Source organism: Sardina pilchardus, chromosome 12, assembly GCF_963854185.1.
Source record: "Sardina pilchardus chromosome 12, fSarPil1.1, whole genome shotgun sequence".
Classification (NCBI taxonomy): Eukaryota; Metazoa; Chordata; class Actinopteri; order Clupeiformes; family Clupeidae; genus Sardina; species Sardina pilchardus.
Window position 1 is genome coordinate 3,976,690 of NC_085005.1, and position 17,712 is coordinate 3,994,401.

The window sequence follows — 17,712 nt, forward strand, 5'->3', positions numbered from 1 at the left end:
GTGTTGCCAAGTGATATTTTGTAAACAGAATTCTGGAAGTTTGTGTTAATTATGACGCAAACGGACCCGGGTCCGCAGACAAACATGTAATGTGAACAGAGACCAACTACGGAAGAAATAACCGCACTCGGGTCCGGTCCAGCTAAACGGACCTAGTATGAAAGCAACCTCAGTCTCCAAAACTGGTCTGGTGTCAAAATAAAGCTGAATGACTGAATGGTGGCACTTGTGGCGCTGTGGTGCCCAGTCCAGTGCAGGGCAGAGCTGTGGTGCCCAGTCCAGTCCAGTGCAGGGCAGAACTGTGGTGCCCAGTCCAGCGCAGGGCAGAGCTGTGGTGCCCAGTCCAGCGCAGGGCAGAGCTGTGGTGCCCAGTCCAGTGCAGGGCAGAGCTGTGGTGCCCAGTCCAGTCCAGCGCAGGGCAGAGCTGTGGTGCCCAGTCCAGTCCAGCGCAGGGCAGAGCTGTGGTGCCCAGTCCAGTGCAGGGCAGAGCTGTGGTGCCCAGTCCAGTGCAGGGCAGAGCTGTGGTGCCCAGTCCAGTGCAGGGCAGAGCTGTGGTGCCCAGTCCAGTCCAGTGCAGGGCAGAGCTGTGGTGCCCAGTCCAGTCCAGTGCAGGGCAGAGCTGTGGTGCCCAGTCCAGTGCAGGGCAGAGCTGTGGTGCCCACCCTGTTGCCCGTCCCTTCCCTGGCGCTGCCCTCTGCGGTGGCCTCCCCGCAGGACGGAGCGGAGTCGGAGCAGACAGATGTTCAGACTGATCTCCGCACCAGCGACCAGGGAAGAGATTACGGACAATAGGAATGCCACGGGAACATTGATAATATCGTGTGAGAGCATGGAAAGATCTCCATTTCCTTACGCTCGCTCTCTCTCTATCTCTCGCTTTAGCACTGCAGTGCTACACACACACACACAAACACACACACACACACACACACACACACACACACACACACACACACACCTCCTCTCTTCATGTGAGGAATAGAACAGAAACATAACTTGGAGAACTCAAAAGAGCCCAGTTAATGTATGAGGGTCCCGGCATTTAGTCACTATAGTAACACACACACACACACACACACCTCCTCTCTGCATGTGAGGAAAGGAACAGAAACACAACCTGTACTGTAGTACTCAAAAGAGCCCAGTTAATGTATGAGGGTCCCTGCATTTAGTCACTATGGTGTCTCACACACACACACACACACACACACACACACACACACACACACACACACACACACACACACACCAATAAGGAGCAGATTCTGCTCAGCTCAGGTAACTCTCTTGCTCTGCCTTCAGGACATTCAGATGTCAGAGGCTGCACTGACTAATAGGCCAAGGTCATCTACCTTACGTCAGGTGAGTCAGCAACCACCGTGTGTGTGTGTGCGTGTGTGCCTGAGAGGTCAGCTGAGCTCAGGTTACATCCGTATAGATGGATGGAGCAGAATGGAGGAGGAAGAAAGAAAGAAAGAAAGAAAGAAAGAAAGAAAGAACTTAAACATCACCTCCATAAACAACTCCCACATGACAAAGTGACAAATCATTGCCCAACAGAACGCAACCTTCCTTGCAACGATCAAACATGATCTGTCAGACTTTATCTTCTCTTAAAATGCGGATGATGTCGAAGTTCAGGTAACCAGCACCTCAGCCGACATTTGAACTGTTTTCAATGAGAGCGCATTAACAGGAGACGGAAAGCAGGAGTGTATCGTACTAGACACAGACCCCGTCAGACACACACACCCAGAGGATCCTGACACCACAACACAGCGTCACAACGCACAACGGAGCCGGACAAAGGGAGAGGGGGCGATGGGGGAAGAGGAGACCCTGGACAGAGAAAGCGACAGAAGAGGACTAATGGAGAGAGGGAACAGCAGAGTTGAGGATGGAGAGAGAGAGGGATATGGAGAGGGAGGAGGAGGAGGGGGGGTCCTATTGTTACTATCTGAGGCTTGTCAGCCCTTCAGACAGATAAAGAAAGAGAGGGTGTAGGAAAGAGACTGATAGACAGACCGAGAGAGAGAGAAAGAGGGAGAAAGAGACAGGGATAGATAGATAGAAAGAGAGAGAGAAGGAGCAAGGGAGGGAGAGAGGGAGGGGAGATCCCTCAGGAGAAAGTCCACATTTAATTGAAAGAGGAGAGTGGTGTGTTCGGTTACAGGTCAATGTTAAGAGTCTGTTCTTTAATCCACTTTTGTTTACTGTACACTACACACACACTACACACACCCATTAGGTGTGTGTGAGACACTGAAACTGTGAGGGATACACTTCCATTAGTCATTAGTGTCTCTCTCTCTCTCCCTCTCTCTCTCCTGTGAAGAGAAACTATAGTACCTGTGCATTCAAAACGTCTCAAGCTTGGACTTGGTTTAAACTGTTTGGGTGGAAGCACATGCAGTTGTACAGGTTCTAACCTGGTAACAACATCCTTGTGCCTCTGAGTTAGTCATATACAGAGCTATATAGAGCTATAGTTCATATAACCAATTATTATTGATGTGCTAACTAGTGTCCCTGTTTCAGTAGCCATTAGCTGCTACATTATGCATATATTTATTTTCTACAGCTTGTTATACTTATATGTATGTTTTTATATCATTATGTTAGTGTGTCATGCTACAGCAAGTGACTGAGAACCTCTGGGTTGTGAATGGACCTTTCACTAAGTCCTGCCCAGCGAACACAGATTAGCAAATGGTTGTCCAGCAGCTCCACACAGGCCGACCTACTCCGACAACTTCCTCTCACAGCTCCACTGAAGCTCCAGTCAACACCAATCTGAGGTGGTCGGAATTAGCAACAGTAACTAAGGGGGGGCGGCACTTAGCGAAGGGTCAATTGAATTGAATAACATGATGGTTTTGGAAACCGTGTCCAGGAAGGGCATGTTGGGACCTGCTCAGGCCAAAAACTCTCTGCTATCCCCGCCTGGAATGCTGATCATCAGAACACTGACCGCCCCTGCACCTGCACCTGCCCAGAGGTACGTTGAAAATCGCAACCATAGGCGAACGTTTGCAAACAGTTTTCGGCGAACGTTGGCGAACAATCGCAAACAGTCTGAGGAGGTAGTGCTCCGCCAACATACAGTGGAACTGGACGTGAGATTGATGAAGGCAACAATGCAATTGCCGTTAGAATGGAATGTTAGCAACAAATCTTTCAAATGTAACTGTTCAAAGACAACATGTTCACCACGAATGTTTGCCACCGTTTGCCAAATTTGAACGCACCTTAGGTTACCTCGGGTCAGGTCCCGCATCAGCCCAGCGTATCAGAGCAGCGGAGGATACAGCCTCTGCTGGGACCTGACAGGGCTAGTAGTCGGATATGACGACATAGAGTCCACCTGAGTCACCCGCTCGGTCCTACCTTCCACGCTGCTCCTGCGGCGTGACAGCGATGATGACGACGGTACTCTCTCACCCAACTGCGTAGTGATCTGATTGGTTACCACCACCTGCGGAGGGAGAGAGGAGCGTCAAACACTGCTCAGGCATGTCCAGAAATGATGTCATCACGACAAGCCCCACCCCCACACCTCTCCGCACTACTTCCTTTTCTCCCACTCCAGAAACCACTCCGTCTCCCAAAGCCCAGGCCTGCAGATTCCCACCACTGCAGCACACTTGCAAAGGCTGGGAATTTCCACTCATGGCGAATGTATCTTCTCAGACTCCACTTCGGATTAATGTATAACATTCCTTTACGCATGAACACACAGAGACACACACACATACACACACACACACACACACACACACACACACACACACACACACACACACACACACAGACACACACAGCTGGCAAAATCGTGTCCTCTGGATATCTGGCGCTCATTGGCATCTACACACTGATTACAAGCCAGATTAAAATGTCCATTAAATGTCCTCCTACAGCTGGGACTGCTCTGTCCCGGCCACAACAGAGTGTCATTTTTATGGTACAGTGCATTACAAACTCTAATCTAGAACTAATTTGGCTGTCAGCTGGGACAGAGACTAATTTGTGAACAAATGCCTGCACCAACCCATGCCAACATTATTTATAGAGGAGTATAAATATGCATTATGAGCTATGACTACACTAGAGACTCATTACTTTATACTATGAGCTATGGTGACATGCCATTTGACTTCAGTGTGTATGTGTAGATGTGTATGTATGTGTGTGTGTGTGTGTGTGTGTGTGTGTGTGTGTGTGTGTGTGTGTGTGTGTGTTAATGTGCAGATGTGTATGTGTATGTGTGTGTGTGTGTGTGTGTGCGTGTGTGTGTGTGTGTGTGTGTGTGTGTTTCTGTGAAGGTGTGTATGTATGTGTGTGTGTGTGTGTGTGTGTGTGTGTGTGTACTGTACAAACTACTTTGGTGACTCATTTATTAAAATATGGAGGTTCCATTGAATTCCAATCCCAACGAATGCGTCAGCATGCATGCATACAGCACACACACACATACTGTACATATACGTGACCCTGCAAGGCAAAACCAGTAGCTTCGCGCTCGATGCTATATTGAGAAAATCCACGATAAACAAACGTACGGGCTAAAATGTTACATTTCACATTCTCGCTTAATTTGACAGTATACAGTTTACACTTTCCTACCGTGAACAAATTTAACAGAAAAACATAAGTTTTGACTTAATTTAAACCCGGTGAAGATTCAACACATTAGCAGTCATTCCCGTTGTCCACGCCACTTACAAATGGGATTTTCTCCTTTTCTAGCATGTTGTGACGGGAGAACCATGTCAACTTTGAATGCGGTTATGTTAGCGATAGTTTTTGCTATACCCTCGATATACATATCGTTGGAAAGCTTAGGTTATGGCCGTTCACGTGAGCAAAATAACTTAATTTTGTACATTTTACCAAAGCGACTGGTTTCGCATTGCAGGGTCAGATTTTATAATTAACACAACTGTCAGGACATCTGCAATGCATTTGCCTTGAGTATTGTTTTACAGGATCTCTACCACTTACTATATACAGTACTGTTGCACCAGCACCAGAGAGTGCTGTGGTGCACCATGGGAAATCTGGCCGCCCTGTTTGAGCTGCTCTGGGAGTTAACAGTACAGCTCCTCCGCAGGCCCTAGCCCCAGCTTAAGCTGCTCACTCCTGCCCTCTAGTGTCATGATCTATCCTTCATACTCAACATCAGAGCTTGTGAAAGCAGTCTCTAACCATTTCCATTTTCCATTTCCAACCATTTTTTTTATGGCCAGGGCATTACACACTGAAACATATTCAATGTTTAAGTTACTGTGATAAACATTGACCATTATCAATTTTAATGAATGGGGATGGTTTACTGCATCAGCGACTGCGTGGCATGGTCAAAAGCACTGAGTGCTGAGAGCACCACCTTGTGGAGAAGATGTGTACTGCAGCTCATAGTGCTAACCCTGCAAGGACTCTTACACTCCCCTTGAAATCATCTAATATTTCAATCTCCAACTCAGTTTGCAGGCTTTCCCACCCTCTGACATTTCGCCCTTATGTTCATTTCTACCATTTCTCTCCAACACCCATCCACCCATCCACACACACACACACACACACACACACACACACACACACACACACACACACACACACACACACACACACTAAACTAAACGAACACACTTACAGGTATGCGGAACTCCTGGGCCAGGTACTTGAGGGTGGCAGCCTGTCGTCCCAGCAGGTTGCTACGGTGAGTGAGGTTGCCAGATAGCGACGTGTCAAACTCCTTCCGCACAACAGAAGCCACAGAGTCCAGGATGACCAGGCCGGCGCGACAGGATATGATGTCCTCCTCCAGCTGGTCCACCCTGAGCAGAATGAGACGCTTACAGTAATTTCCCGCATATAAGCCGCATTGTGTATAAACCACAGGACGGTGTTTTATGCAAGTTAAAAGAAACAAAACCATATTAACACCATATTATTAACTGCCCCCTGTATTAACCTCATAGCTGAAGAAATTTTGCAAAATCATTGTATAAGCCGTGGCCACACACACACACACACACACACGTCCCTACAGACACCTTAGAAAGAAGATAACACACACAACCAAATCAAAAGGCAAAACCAGAGGCTCGCTCACTAGAGGTTATTGGGTGTTTAAGGCTGACGCCACGGGCCCAACAGCTTTTTTTGTGAAAAGACGTTTTCTAACGCAGCCAAACGGCCAGATGATATATTCAAGGATAACGTCCAGTCTTTCGTGAAAAATAGGATTTGATTAGGTTGAGGCAACAAGTCAGTAGTAAGAAGACAATTATCTTAAAGGCTACTCAGAATAGTCTCTCAGAATTTACTCTCTGGACCCGGAAAGAGATTTATTATCCCATTACTAAATCATCACTTAATAACCGAATCACAGGACCTGCTGAGGAGACACATCAGTATATTGTCAGCAAACATAAGAGCATGGAGGTGCAGCACACCTGGTCAGCACCTCCTGGCAGGTGAGCTCTTTGAACAGGTGAACGCGCCCAGCTGTCTCCAACAGCCGCTCCGGCACAGAGAAGTAGTCAGGGAAGCGACTCTGAGCAATCTCCAGCAGCCTGCGTGAGGAGAGAGTGATTAAGATTGAATTTGCTCTACAGTACGGTCAAGGATCCCGTTGACATCCTTTTGTTGAATCACTAAAAATCTAGACAGACCTGCAGGTTGCCTAGGTTCACCCAGACTACGATTAAGAGACGGCCAGTCAGACTACCCTCCCCTACCATCACCATCGCCTGTTGTGGTTCCCTGCCCGGATTCCTGGCCCACGCATCCTAGCGACCCATTACTTTCCGAAATTACTAATGGACAATTTATTCCATACACTGGACTATTTGAACTTTCTGATACTACAAATGACTTACTCTACTGTAACTGACCCTAGGTAGATGGGTTGGGCCCTTGAGTAGTGGTTTCTTCCTATATGTATCGCCAATTCTAAGGAGTTTTTCCTTGCCCCTGTTACTCATGGGCTCTCTTTGAATGTAAAGCGCCAATGAGACAGGTGTAATGTTTTGGCGCTCTATAAGTGAAATTAAATTGAAATTGAAATTGAGAAGTTAGTACTGAATCAGAAAGGGATTCGTACTGAATCAGCAAGAACAACGCAAAAGAAGGGATTGTTATCTCCACCAAGGAGGTTATGTTTTCATCGGGGTTTGTTTATTTGTCTGTTTGTTTGTTGGCAAGAAGTTTGTTGGCAAAAAGTTACTGTTGGATTTTGATGAAATTTTCAGGGAAGGTCTGAAATGACCCAAAGAAGAAACGCCCATTACATTTTGGGAGTGATCCATATCACCATCTGGATCCAGGAGGCGGTTATGTTTTCGCTTGGCGGAGGTTTGCGAAAAAGACAAAATGACAAAATGTCACCTCCTCAGATTCTAATCTCACACATAAACAAGGGGTGGGTGAATTTGATGGATTCTTACTACACGGTAGCCAATCGAGACGCCCCTAGCGGCAGCAAATGTAATTTGGCTGGCGGGGCAGTCAAGCAATGATCCATTAGAGCTAGGGAGCTGAGAAATGCAAGAATGACCGGACCAATCACAGCGTGTAGAGTCGGTGGGCAGCTTAATATAATGGTGACTGACATGCGACAGAAGTTGCGACCATGGAGGTATTATAACAACTGGAGAAAGTGAACAAGTCCCGTCCCCATTCATTTCAATGGGAATGCTAGGCTAGTGAAAATTGCAAAAATTGAAAGATTTTTTCAGGTTTCAACCATGGCTTCAACATGGCGTTTCAAGGGGCTTGTTTCCGGTGCCATTTTACTTAGCCAATTAAGTGCCAGGATTAAATTATAATCAACATGCAAGCGGGAGGAAGCTCACACTAAGCTCGTGCATGAGCTGAGAGTGGAACAGCCACCAATCAGCATGAGGAGAAATGGCACCGGACATGATGTTTTTCCGGAAAATGGCGACGAGGAAGTGCCTTGCTAATTGGCGAAGCTAATCAGTCAAATACTGACTCTAGTTGCGACGGTAACGCATCCTGCTACTTGAAAACAAGAAGATGATTTGTTTAACGTTATCCTATTGCGGAGAGGGAATTTGAAAGACAACTGTTTTTCCCACCTCTCCGATTGAGCCCCGCCTACAGTGAGTTCCCAGACCCTACATCTTTACCCAGACCCTACATTTTGTTTTTAGAAGACAGAGAGACCAACATGACACCTCACTGAACCAAATGTAAACTTTAAGACTATTCAATGCCAATGGAATGGATCACCTTGTGACATGTTATTGTCATCCATCAATACCCCTTCTGTTTAACAGTACAGTATACACTGATGTCTAGAGCTGATTAAGAGGTGCAGACTTAAGAGTCTGACATAGAAGTCTAAGCTGGGTCATTCCACCTCAATTCAACAAATGCCTTCTGCTTGACCATCTCAGATTTGCTTAAAGATGTTACCACCTAAAGAGTAACTATTTAAACTAACTTAGACAAAATATTAGCTTATACCTAATACATCCAGAGAAAACCCTTCTGATTTTGGTATAGCTTCCCAGATAGCAATTTCCTTTGGGCCGGATCCGCATGAAAGCCTTTAGATCCGTATGTAGCGGACCTACGGTATCTGACTGTGGGCCAGATGTAGCCCACACCCAATAAGCGGACTCGTGTTGCAGATCCGTACAACACAGAATAAGCGGACCCCTATCACACCCAATAAGCGGACCCCTATCGAAGATCCGTAGAACACAGAATAAGCGGACCCCTACCACACCCAATAAGTAGACCCGTATTGCAGATCCGTACCACACACAATAAGCAGACCCGTACCACACACAATAAGCGGACCCGTATTGAAGATCCGTACAACACAGAATAAGTGGACCCGTAGCACACTCAATAAGCGGACCCGTATTGCTGATCCGTACTACACACAACAAGCAGACCCGTATTACACACACAAGCGGACCCGTATTGCAGATCCGTACCACACACATGAAGCGGACCCGTATTCATGGGTTTCATCAGGTCCCTTTGCACAGGTGTATCAAGCACCATGCAGTCTGCATTGATAATTAAGGTGCTTGATTGTATACACCTGTGGAAAGGGACCTGATGAAACCCATGAATAGGGCTCGGTGTCGCTACAGCCATATTGCCTCACTCCTTAGTTTACTATGGATTACTATGGATTTACTCCCACCTAGTGTGTTCCTGTTACTTAGTTGTTGCCTTCTTGGTGCTGTGTAGTGGGGTGTAACAGCGCAACCCACGATCGCAAGAGGAAAAGAATCGCTACTATATTTCTGCTTCTTGTCTTCTGCATCTACATGAATGGATATTACGTTCGGTACGCTACCAACATGGTGGCTATCCTACAATGCAAGGCGTGTGCCCGAGCCCTATTGCAGATCCGTACCACACACAAGAAGCAGACCCGTACCACACACAATAAGCGGACCCGTATTGCAAATCCGTAGGCCTACCACACACAATAAGCGGACCCGTAGCCTATGGCAGATCCGTACCACACACAAGAAGCGGACCTGTACGGGTTCGCTTATTGTGTGTAGTACGGATCTGCAATACGGTTCCGCCTCTTATGTGTGGTATGGGTCCGCTTATTGTGTGTGGTACGGATCTGCAATACGGTTCCGCCTCTTGGAATAGAATACTTTTTGTGTGTGTGGTACGGCCTCTTAGAATAGAATATATACTTTTTTTGTGTGTGGTAGCCTACTTTTCTTGTGTGTGGTACGGGTCCGCTTATTGTGTGGTACGGATCTGCAATGCGGTTCCGCCTCTATGTGTGGTACGGGTGCGCTTCTTGTGTGTGGTACGGATCTGCAATACAGGTCCCATATTACATATGACTTTAGGCAGACATTCACAACATCCCCAACTGGTCACCACTATAAAAAACTTTGCAGAAGAATTAAGGACAATGCTTATCACAATTGTATGTCTTTATAAACCTCATGGTTTAGATATGAAATATAACCTAAACATTCTCTGATAACTTTAATTATATTTTGTGTAGGCCTACTTTGTTGAGGTTTGCTTCCCAGCATGCATTGCAAATATTAGTTTTGAATTTTGAAACAATGTGTTTGGGACTTAGCTTATAGGCTAACCTACTCCACTGATGTTTTGAACAATAACATTACTAGATATGACCATTGACTTAGTAATTTATTAGGGGGGAATTACACCGTAGTCGTGAAAGTATCAGACCTAACAGGGTATAAATATCCAGCTAACTAAACAATTGATTATTCATCTGGACGTGATCATCATTCCGCAAGCCGCAATCACAGGTAAGACATATTAGCATCACATACGATATTCAAATAATGAACGTAAATGCAAACCATTGCTGTAGGTCGCTGTCTGCTTAACAATAATGACAGGTGTTTCACTCCCATGAATAATCACCGAACGCCATGTAATCCGTGACAAAATTACTTGGGGGGGAAAGTTAAACAGCATAAAATGGAATTGGGTGAAAGTCGTGGTTAGACTCTTCCTCTTTTTACGTCGCGGTGAGAAATACGTTCTTTAAAATGCTCTGAATCATCGCCGGGACGTTATCTTGTTTGTTGGGAGCAATCTTAGCCCTTATTAGCACCAGATCAGTAAAACGGATCCAAAACAATTTTGGACCGATGTGCGTTTGGACGCCGGATCAGGTCCACTATTCAGATCCGTGCCGGATGTCGTGGTAGGTGTGTTTTGCTATCTGGGACGGACCAGGACGAGTGCAAGTTCATATCTGCCGCAGATCTGTCAAACGGATACAAAACAATTTTGGACCGATGTGCGTTTGGACGCCGGATCAGGTCCATTATGCAGATCCGTGCCGAATGTTGTGGTAGATGTGGCCCAGTTCCGTCCCAGTGTAGTTTTGCTATCTGGGTTGTCATACCCCTGTAATGGGGAGATCAAATATCTTCCAAATTGATTATTTTTCAGTTTTGTGTTACAATATTGCAATAAAAATGCAATATATACACTTCTTAATTACCTTTTTCGAAGACAGGTTTAACACATCTGTAGAAAGACATAACCGTTTGCCAAACATTTTGTTTATAAATTGTGTAAAGGGGCACCCAATGTGGGGGTTTGAAAACAATCCGCAATTTTTCTTCTGATTTCACAAGATTGAGACACAGTCAGTATCAACACATACAAATGTCCATGTGGAAATCTATACGTAGCAATCATTATTCAAAGAAAATGTAAAGTCTTTAGGTTGAACGCTTTTTGAGATAATGACATCTGAACTTTGCTGCAGATTTAGATGAGGGCGCAAATGTGCCAAAAATCAGAAGGGGGTACCATGTTCAAATGGTAAAAGTTTGAAGCAAATCTGAGATGGTCAAGCAGAAAGTTTCTCTAAAATCCGTTGAATTGAGGTGGAATGACCCAGCTTCAATTTTTAAGATTGAACGTTAGTCTGGGGAGTCTGCGCTTTATTTCTACTGCACAAGAAGTGTGATCAATGAGCTTTTGAATAGACCTTCAAGTCAACCAATCAGACCAACGATCCGGTGCACCCTTTGAACTAAGATAGTTTGTGATTGGACCGAGAAGATGTGGACAGGAAGCAGGAGAGATAGATGTGCAGGTTTCCAGCCTGAGGTGCAGGTCAGGTGGGGTTTACCCAGCCTAGCAGCCTATGGGAACAGAATCCTCACCTCTCAGCACTGAACGCAGACTCAGTGTCGATGTAGATGACGCCGCTATCCAGGCCACCCATGCTGCGTGGCAGAGTGGCCAGCACACTCAGCATCATACACAGCTGGCTCTTACCACAGCCTGAGGGACCCGCCACCTGAGGTCAACACACACACACACACACACACACACACACACAGATGGAGAGATAGATAGAAATATGGAGATACAGAGAGAGAGAGAGAGAGAGAGAGAACCTCAGTGTGGGTTAGCTGCAGTACCTCAGTGATGGTTGCTCGGGGGAGGCCGCCATGGAGCAGCCTGTCAAGTTCCTGAAGTGATGTAGAGAAACACAGGTCCTTCCTTTGAAGCCACAACTGCTGGGCCTTGGGACCAATAGACACCATCAGATATATAGCTCTTCCTGTACAAAGTAGCCTACTCTTGATGTACAGTTAGGAACAAAATGATTCATACCCCTGGCAAATATTGATTTAATGTTGATTTTCTCTTGACCAATATATGTTTGTTCCGACTGAAAATGATACTGTCACAAGGCTAAAGGTTATAAGACAATGTGGAATCAACCTCCATGACTATTCCATTATTTGAGCAAAAAGTAATCAATTATTTTCATGAAAACGCTTCAGGTAGGCATAGAAGAAAATATACACACTTCAATTTCCGACTTTCGCTATTTGGCATGCAAAACACAGAGCACTGCTCTTCATAGACTATTTATTTTCAACACTGTTTGAACGGTACTTCATAATACGGATGAAAGCCATTATTTTGCTTACATGCACTCACCGTAATAATCTTCGGGGCGCAGGCCACGCTGACGGTTCTCAACAGTTGCAATGAATGACAATGGCTTTGCCCCGCCAAACGCATGACCTCCAGAGGAGTGAGAGATAGCAAGTCCTGAATGAGATAATGTATACTGTATCATGACATTATTCATGTACAATCTTTTATAGGCCTTCTCGTACTGTACGTGTACGCAGTGCCATTGGAAACGTAAAAAGATTTCATCAAAGATGTGTGAACGGCCGCAGGTTATAACTGCACCACGTAGAAGTTAGCTCGTTTGCCTGACTGCATAACCTACCTCGCATGTTTCGACGTGATGGTGCTTCAATCTTTCACAAATTAGTGAGTCTATTCCAGCCCTGGTGAGTTTTTTATTATGCATTCTGAAATGTGCAACGTTTTGTGTTTTAGACGACCACTAGATGAATTCAACGACTTCACAAGGGGCAAAAATAAGCCAAAAGAAACAAAACTTTGCTAGCTGATTAACTTACCTGGATAAATTAGCTAATAACTTCTAGGCGACGAATTAGGAAGACAAATAGCGTGAGACTTTAATAAATGAGTTACATTCAAAGTTCTTGGGAAAACAGGCAAAGTAGGAAAAAACTCAAAATTAGAGTATTTTGAAGTTCAAGCCTACGCTGCTCAACGGTGTCCAACAGATGGAGTAGCCTAGCTGTCAAGTAGGCTATTGGTAAACTGAGGCATTATGGGAATGTGTGGTGCTAATGTAACCAGAGCCTGACTGGTATAATTAATATGCTTTGGTAGGCTACAATAAACACTTAGCAACATCAAGAGCCTTGTCAGTAGCTTAGTGTAGTAGGCCTACTGACATTTGCTGATGAAAGACCATTACAGGCCATGGGTTGGGATGATAATAGCCTACTGGCCCACTTAAAACAAAACTTGATGGCCTATTGTAGTAAACTAGAGCAGTGGTTCTCAAACTTTTCACAATGAGTAGGCCTACCACATCAGATGACAATTGACTCTAAGTACCACCATCATGATCAGCATTAAAACAGTAGGCCAAATATTTTACATTGTATCCTACTGTTTTGCATTGTTTTTTTTTTTGTTAGTTCTTTTCAAGAAAGATAAAGAGAATGGATTAAATTGAATGATTTTTCATTACGTTTTTATATCATCAATTGACGTGATTATTTTGTATGAAATAAAACATCTTGGAGACTACCTGAGTAATTTGCTGCATGCGCATGTCTGTCAGTTGTATAGTTGTGTCAATTGTATTTAAATATACAAATCAAACATGTGTGATGTGCATTTATTAAAGATTACTCCACAATACAATGCTGTTGGCTATAGTCATCATATTTCCAGCAAACTGACAGGTGTCATGAGCAATACAAGATCTGTAGCTTTACCACCAGTTGCACATTCAAAATCTCCCTTTTCCCAGACACAGCATAGATTCTGTTATTCAACTCCTCTGATTTCTATCTTTCCAACTTTCTCTCTCTCTCTCTCTCTCTCTCTAAAGTCAAACCATTAGGTTGTACATTCTATTTCCTCAATTAACTTCCATAAACAATGGCTTTCAATCCTGCATTTTGTGCTTTCTATCTCTCTTTCTTTCTCTGTCTCTGACTATGTAGCTGCTTTTGCTAAGTCAGTTTAGGACATACACATATTACATGGCATAATATTCACTGGCAAAACTTGACATCATCACTAACATGAATAGACAACACTGATTATAAACAACTTTTCCTTTTGATCAATGAATGAACATACAGTATGATTTGCGTTAGTTCTTCCTCCTCTAATCTATCCCAGGGTTATAGTGCTCTGCTCTGCTTCATTCTTTCTTGAAATTGATAACTTCTGATTGCAAAATCCAAGAATCGATGAATTTGTTCATTGTCGTTCAGAATTTCTCATTAAAGCAAACAATGCATCCTTGCACTTGACTGCTATAAGGTAACATTGAGTCCTGGATTTATTCTGATTGCATGATCAATAACCACACAATTTAGATTTTTGCCATTTGGAATTACTGAATTTCCAGGCATCGCTGTAGTTACTGTTTGTTCATTTACTTCCTCAAATTTCTTCCTTAAATAATGCCTTTCTATCTCTCTCCCTATGCAGCTGTTTTTGGTTGTTAATTCTATTTCCTCAAAACTTCCATAAACAATGGCTTTCAATCCTGCCTTTTGAGCTTTCTATCTCTGTCTGTCTCTCTCTGTCTCTGACTATGTAGCTGCTTTTGCTAAGTCAGTTTAGGACATACACATATTATGTGACATAACATTCACTGGCAAAACTTGACATCATCACTAACATGAATGGACATTCATTTTTATCAATGAATGAACATATGATTTACGTTCATTTTTCCTCCTCTTATCTATCCCACAATCACAATCTCTACTTAGCATACACATTCCATACAAAATACAAACGTCTTCTGTTCAAGGATAATCCGTGTCTTGCTCAAGACATATATCAGTGAAGAGTAACATAAAAGTAGTGAGTGACTTTACATTAAAGTTGCAGCTCAATATGAGTTGTGCCCTCTGACAAGGGGTGACAAGCGTGACAGCATGAAAAATGTGCTCTTTTGGCAAACTAGACACTAGTCACCTTTTGGCAGGCTTGTGTCCAGGACAGACATATTTCAAAACTGTTGTGTGATTAAAGAACAAAACAAACGTTCTGAAGTTTTGGTCCATTACAAGACATTCACGAGTCAGTCCTTTATGGAATATTCTTTCAATTAACGTCCCAGATTTTATTTTCTTGTCCTGGCCTGGTGGAACTCTGGGACGACGTGAACAGCTGCCGAGACTGGGGTGGAGAGTCCCACGGAGAAGTTTTGAAGGCCGAACAGCAGGCATTTCCAAGAGTAGCTCAAGGCCTTTCTGACATTCTGAAATACAAGTGCATTGACTCCAGTGAATACAATCAAACAATCACTCAATTCTTTTTAACATTGTATAAATTACAATAAATCTACTTAAGTACTACAGGTTGTCATGGTCCACATGATCTAAAAATAGTAATTACATTTCAGCTACTGTAAGCTCAGTCCAAATTAACTTTCAGAAAATATCCTGTCTTAGACAATGGGCCCCTAGCTTGACCACTGGCCAGGTTCTTTCCTGCTTCATTCAAAAATAAACAACCTCGTGTTTTGGCTATTGTACAGGGCTTTCCTTGGGGAGGAAATAGGTGTAACCTGTAGTGAGATGGAATTGTTTACGGTCATGAGTAGCACTACACACAGAGGAGAGAGAGATTTCATACACATGAAAACGCACACAACTCACAAACACAAACACACTCAGACACCCAATGGCCTATTTTATGTCCCATGTTATCTCCATAGACAGTAAAAGATATATCTCCAAACGTGACCGTGCACTCTGAAGAAACCGCAGGCTATAGGTTGCTGAAGATAAAAGAAGGAAAACAAGACCTCAATGTGGCAGAAATATCAGAAATGAAACATTTATTAATTCCCATGAATATTAATCAGTACTTTACCACTCAAAAAATGCCCATGCACACCTCCATGTTCAGACCACATATCTGGCTGTGTTTTGGACCAAACATAAATTACTCACAAAGTTGTAAACTATAAAGTACTGAAACTTGAACTGTTGGACATGCGCATTCAAAACTTTAAAGGTGGTCACAATAAGTTCACCTGTAGGCCTACATCTTATGGTGGGTTTTATGTTCATCCTGAACTTTCACCTGAAAGCCGAATATCCCTGACTTGACGTGTGATAGTGTAATTGTGTTCATGTTTTTCACTCATTACAGTTTTATTGCACAATGTGCAAAGAGACATTTGTGTACATGCAAAGTGCAGCCTTGATCTCTAATCAGTTATAAATTTGGCCCACCACTTTTATAGACAAAAAAAAAAACACTGCGTGAATCCTACTCCAATCACATAATTCTCTTCATTTATTAATCCATGTTTGTCACTAGACTAGAAAAGAAACAAGACACTGACCACAATAAACTGGTCCAACTGGTCTATTGCTTAGAAATTCAATTAATTCCGGTCTCATGATAAAACCCAATAGGCTTATTGGTCTGCTTCGCTTTTTTTTTTTAAGTGAAGGCAAAGCAACAATCATTCACACAGGTGACATCCCACTCAAGTGTGTGTTCGTTGTTTCTATTTTTAGTCTCTAATATAGACGGAAGGGTCATTTTAACCGGTGGCATCACTTTTCTGTTCATTGTTGTAGTTCAGAATATGTCCTCACAGCAACATGCATCTAACAGACGAGATTGAGTCCTGAATTTAGGCTGTTTGCATTGATCAATAAACACACTATTTTGATTTTTCCATTTGTTATCACTGAACTTCCAGGCATCATATAGCGGGAAAATTATAGGCCTATCAAGCACAGATCATGATTATAATATTCTAATATATTTTCTCTCTCGCTCTCTCTCTATATATAGCCTATATAGGGAGAGAGAGCCTGGTCATATATGATCATGGTCATATATGATTATAATGCCATGCAAACAATTTAAAAAATGTCACTGATTTTATGTGGAAATAAAGCCCTAATCTGAAATATTCATTTCCATTGGATAGGACCATAAAATTCGCACTCCTTTTGTCACTGATTTAGCTAAAGACGTAGGCCTACGGATTGCAGATATTTTGAAAATAAACATTGCAAAAGCACCTGTGAACATAAGATCGTTTAACATAATTCTACAGTTTAGTTTTCGAATGCAAAACCAAACCTACCTTTCTGTACTTCTTGATTTTCTGTTTCTTTTTTATCTTCCTCTCCTCTTTTCTGCGCTGACCGATGTCGTCGTCTTCGCTCAGGGGCTGGTATTTTTCAGCCAAAATAGCGAAGTGAACTTCACGAGAACACTTCTCCGCTTTGCCCCGTCCCTCGCTCTCGAAACGGTCCTCCAGGTTGGGGTTCTCATCAACCTGCCGGCAGTACGACGGCCCTTCGCCCTCCCGAAATGTTGACGCTGCTTCTCCATTTCCGAACAATCTTGGTATATCTATGTAAAGGGCTTTTGGTTTCATGGCCTTGATCCGAGAAGAGTTGCGGTCGCCTCTGCCCCATCCAGTCTGTCTACTGTGCTGAGAGGATTTCGCTTGGGGTCATAATCCTGCTGTTAGTTGATTGGACCGAACAACACAGAGGTGTAACCAGTTAGGGAACGCATGGCTGTGTTGACGCATGCAATTGTTCAAAGGCATCCACTAAA

The 17,712-nt window shown here is 43.7% G+C and overlaps 1 protein-coding gene across 2 annotated transcripts in view; it reads right to left on the reverse strand.

The window, feature by feature from the left end:
* rad51b (RAD51 paralog B) overlaps positions 1-13,125 on the reverse strand; it is a 52,430-nt gene extending 39,305 nt beyond the window's left edge. The window contains exons 1-8 of one of the 2 annotated variants that reach the window (XM_062550359.1): positions 12,972-13,125; positions 12,776-12,860; positions 12,475-12,588; positions 11,946-12,050; positions 11,685-11,821; positions 6,459-6,578; positions 5,654-5,837; positions 3,388-3,475 (exon numbers count right to left, since the gene is read on the reverse strand). In XM_062550359.1, coding sequence (XP_062406343.1) covers positions 3,388-3,475; positions 5,654-5,837; positions 6,459-6,578; positions 11,685-11,821; positions 11,946-12,050; positions 12,475-12,588; positions 12,776-12,859 — 832 coding nt within the window. In that variant the 5' untranslated portion in view covers position 12,860; positions 12,972-13,125. Of the gene's footprint in view, positions 1-3,387; positions 3,476-5,653; positions 5,838-6,458; positions 6,579-11,684; positions 11,822-11,945; positions 12,051-12,474; positions 12,659-12,775; positions 12,861-12,971 lie in introns of those variants that run through there. The other variant, XM_062550360.1, reaches the window with a different exon arrangement.
* Positions 13,126-17,712: the final 4,587 nt, after the last annotated feature.